At 42.4% G+C, this 4,850-nt stretch overlaps 1 protein-coding gene across 3 annotated transcripts in view; it reads left to right on the forward strand.

Annotated features, from left to right (window-relative positions):
* The first annotated feature begins 231 nt into the window (after positions 1-231).
* The window catches only part of DZIP1 (DAZ interacting zinc finger protein 1), a 49,089-nt gene continuing 44,470 nt past the window's right edge, over positions 232-4,850 (forward strand). For 2 of the 3 annotated variants that reach the window (XM_063425752.1, XM_063425753.1), the window contains exons 1-2: positions 232-380; positions 3,003-3,566. In XM_063425752.1, coding sequence (XP_063281822.1) covers positions 300-380; positions 3,003-3,566 — 645 coding nt within the window. In that variant the 5' untranslated portion in view covers positions 232-299. Of the gene's footprint in view, positions 381-941; positions 983-3,002; positions 3,567-4,850 lie in introns of those variants that run through there. The other variant, XM_063425756.1, reaches the window with a different exon arrangement.

Genomic DNA, 4,850 nt, shown 5'->3' on the forward strand with positions numbered 1-4,850 from the left:
GCTGTGAATGGTGTAAAGGAATGATCCACACACTATCATACATGTTATTTCTATAAAGATTGAGCTTAACATGAGTCTCCTGTCTATACAGATCTCACTGAATACACACAGTCAATATACCGGGTGACACACCGTCATTATAGCAGTCGGTATAGCCGGACCCCAGGCCGCTCTATCCGCTGTTACCATGAAAGGTTCTGGCTAGGATTTAAGAAGGGGGCGGGGCTTCCATGCAGCACGCCCTGAATCACTGGGAGCCAGCTCTGTCTGCAGATTGTAGGCGTGGCGCCCTGGTTGTCATGGTAACTGTGCGGACCACCCGTAGTCCCCTAACCGTCTCACTGGCGCGAGTCCCCGGATGGAGAAAAGGAGAGGAAATGGTGAGGGCAGAGTATGGAAGGGGGGAGGGGACATTGTGGGGTGAGAGCGGGGCATAAAGTGGGGGGATCTTGGGAGAATTAGGGTATGGGGGGATTCCGGGGTGAGAACGGGGGGGGGGGGAGGGTGGCAGGGTATGTGGACTACATCTCCCATGATGCTTTGTCACAGTTATGGGAGATGTAGTCCGCAACATCTGGAGTGCCGCAGTTTGCCTTCTCCTAGTGTAGGTGAAGAGTGAAGATGACAAGCATTTATAATATGCGGGGGGGGGGGCTCCAGGGACAAAGACATGGGACTTTGTTAGTTTACTTTTGGGGATGAATGGGGTGAGGACGGGAAGAGGATCTCTCGGGTGCACAGTGAGCTCACTCCGGGGAGTATGAGAAGGGGTCTCCCTGTGGCTGGGGATGATGGGCAGGGTGACATTACATCACCCAGTGAGGATAGCATTGTGGGAATGTGCCGCTATTTCTGGGTAGCCTGCAGCTATGGTTTTATGGTTTTACTGTCTATTAGACATGGTGTTAGTATTTCGATCATTGTTTAATGCAGGGTCTGTGGATCCTGTGTGCTATATTGAGGTACAGCTTGCTGAGACCAGGTAACCAGCCTCAATATATAAGATACGTTTAAACATTTAAGGTAATATGTATGTACATTTTGACCTAAGAAAAACATGTTGTTAATCTTTAAACTATAAATTTGAAAACTTCAATACAAATATATTTAAAGAAAAACACCCAATATATAACATACAGGAGGGAGTTGGTGCCTGATGTAATTAGCTGAGATTTCTACAAGAACCAACTCGTGCCAACTTGTACTGCATGCTCACACAGCTAGAATATTACATTGTATTAATATATTCAGCTAGAGAAAACGTTCAGTGTTTGTAATAGTTCTCAAAGACCACATGAAAGATTAACTAAAAAAGGCACCAGTAAAATAAATAATATTCTACTGGCAGGGTTGTACAAGAAACTGAGAGCTTCCTGGAATTGGTCATGGAATTTCACTTTCCAGATCGAAATAACTAAACTGGAACCATAACTATTTTTACAGTTCAGCAGTTTCAGTCTTGTTATTATTATTGCCATTTATATAGCGCCAACAGATTCCGTAGCGCTTTACAATATTATAAGAGGGAGGATTTAACTATAAATAGGACAATTACAAGAAAACTTACAGAAACGATAGGTCGAAGAGGACCCTGCTCAAGCGAGCTTACAGTCCAAAGGAGATGGGTGTAAAACACAATAGGACAGGAAATAGCAATCAAATAAGGTGGGAGTGGAGGAGCGAGCAGAGTGCTGCCATTTAGGAGAGAGCAAGGGACAGGTATGTGAGGTAGATGTTACTCTGGGAGGCCATAAGCTTTCCTAAAGAGATGGGTTTTAAGGCACTTCTTAAACGATTGAACACTAGGGTAGAGTCTGATGGTGGTAGGCAGGCGATTCCATAGGAAGGGAGCCGCCCGTGAGAAGTCCTGCAAGCGTGAGTTGGCCATATGGGTGCGAGTAGCGGACAGGAGAAGGTCACAAGCAGAGCGGAGAAGGGGGCATACCTATGGATCTGTGAAGAGATATAAGAGGGGCTAGAATCATTCAGTACTTTTATAGGTATGGGTTAGCACTTTGAATTGACTCCTATAGGATACAGGGAGCCAATGTAAGGACTGACAGAGGGGTGAGAGGACCGACTTGAGAGGAAAATCAGTCTGGCGGCAGCATTCATTCACTGTAACAGGGCAATACGGCTTTTGGGAAGACCTATTAGGAGAGAGTTACAATAATCCATGTGGGAAATTACTAGAGCATGGACAAGCTCCTTGGTAGCATCTTGGGTAAGAAAGGGACGTTTGCGGGCTATGTTTTTAAGATAAATCTACAGGACTTGGTAACATGCTGTAAGTGAGGCTCAAAGGTGAGGCCAGAATCAAGTATGACTATAAGACAGTGCGCTTGCAAGGATGGACTTATGTGGATTTCACTGACTTGAAGGGAGAGTGAGAGAGGAGGATCAGTATTAGGAGGAGTTAAGACAAGGAGCTCAGTTTTAGAGAGATTGAGTTTCAGAAAGCGGGAGGACATCCAGTCAGAGATGGAAGAAAGGCAAGCAGTGACACGTTGTAGGACGGCAGGGGAGAGGTCTGGGGAGCAGAGATATATCTCGGTGTCAACAGCGTACAGGTGGTAGTGGAATAGAAATTAGGTAATACGTTTGCCAAGAGAGGCAGTACAAGGAGAAAATAGAAGGCGACCAAGGACAGAGCCCCGAGAGAAGACGAGGGGAGGAGGTATTGTTAGAAAAGGAGACACTGAATGAGCGTCTTATATTTTAATACGGAACAATCTATATGATATGACCATTCTGCGCACTTTATACCTTTTAGTATTTTGCATTTATATTCAAAATGATCAATTCATATCTCAAAATATAACAGTGTCAGTGGAATATTTCAAATTATTACTGGTAATTAATGATAAAATTAAAGTAATACATGACTCATAAAATTCACCTATTAAAATTAATGTCTTTCCATTCACATGTTTACAACATATTTTATGATTGTGTTTTGTTTTTAAGAAACCTGTTTTTAAATATAACTTTTTGCTTTGCAGCCATTTTATGATAATATCTATTACCCATTTGAGGTAGACCAAGCACAACTATTTCCCTCCTTGCAAAATAATCCCTGTGTGTCACACCCTCTCTCTACACCTTTCCGGATGCCCTTCGCAAACAAGGAGCCAGTTTTCAAGTTCAGATCGCGCCATGAGAGTGTGGACTGGAGACGAATTGGGGCCATTGATGTGGACAAAGTGGCAAATGAGCTGGATTTTATTACACTTCAGGATATTATCATGAATGTTACTTTTTGTAATGTGGATAAGGAAAAGTGTCCAAACTGTCAACAGAACTTGGATCCCCTATTTCTTAAACTACTCCGATTGGCTCAACTCCTGATAGAGTACCTGCTTCATTCACAAGAGTATCTGACCACTAATGTACAGACTTTGGAGCAGAAAGTTCAGGTGATGCTGAGTGAGACCACAGATATGAAACTCAAGATGGTAAAGCAGGCCCAGGAAATCAAGACTCTCAAAGATGAGTGCAAGCATAGGAAGAAGATCATTGCCACACAACAGATGTTAATCAATTCAGGGGCAAATTCCTATAACAAGGTAATCTCAAATACCAGAAAATGTCAACAAACTAAACTTGTTCCTTTTATTAAACAGAGTATTGCAATTTATTTTGTGTGCTTGTTACCCCATAATCTTGTCACAGTACTCCATTTACACATATAAATTTTTTGAGTATCCATCCAAATGAAATCTAAATGTTTCAAGTTTGGTATTAAATTAAAACCTTAAATTCTTGCTCAGAACAGTGCAGCAAAGCTCACATTATTTATTTATTAATTTTTTTAAATGAACAATAACGTGTTAAAGGAACACTTTAGCATTAGTGATACAAACATGTACCCCCTTCCTGAACAAAATTAAAATAAAAGAAAAAAAGGTTTTACTTACCGTATATACTCGAGTATAAGCCGAGTTTTTCAGCACATTTTTTGTGCTGAAAAAACCCAACTCGGCTTATACTCAAGTCAATGTCTGTATTATGGAAATTTACATTGCCATAATACAGACTGGGGGCTGGCAGCGAGCGCTTACCTCTCCTGCAGCTCCTGTCAGCTCCCTCCTCCTCCGCGCCGGTCCGTTCAGCACCTCTGCCAGCTCCCAGTGTAAGTCTCGCGAGAGCCGCGGGGTCATAGTGCGGCTCTCGCGAGACTTACACTGTGAGCTGACAGAGGTGCTGAACGGACCGGTGCGGAGGAGGAGGGAGCTGCAGGAGAGGTAAGTAAGAGCTCTGCCAGCCCCCCTCCTACACAGTGCCCATCCACTGAGAGCCCCCCTCCCTGCCATGTATCAAGCAGGGAGGGGGGGACGAAAAAAAAAAATACATAATAATAAAATATTACAAATAATAATAATTAAAAAAATAACAATATAACAAAAAATGAAAATAATAATTAATAAAATAAATAATAATATAACAAAAAAATGATTAAAATAATTAACAACAATAATCAAAATGCCCACCAACACAAACACACACTGCATCACACACACTCACACTTCATTCATATACACACACTGCACTCATACACACACACTGCACTCATACACACACACTGCACTCATACACACACACTCACACTGCACTCATACACACACACTGCACACTCATACACGCACTGCATTCATACACACGCACTGCATTCATACACACGCACTGCACTCATACGCACACTGCACTCATACGCACACTGCACTCATACGCACACACTGCATTCATACGCACACACTGCATTCATACGCACACACTGCATTCATACGCACACACTGCATTCATTATATACACACACTGTAAATAAATATTCAATTAATATATTTTTTTAG

Source organism: Pelobates fuscus, chromosome 1 (genome assembly GCF_036172605.1).
Source record: "Pelobates fuscus isolate aPelFus1 chromosome 1, aPelFus1.pri, whole genome shotgun sequence".
NCBI classification, from domain to species: Eukaryota; Metazoa; Chordata; class Amphibia; order Anura; family Pelobatidae; genus Pelobates; species Pelobates fuscus.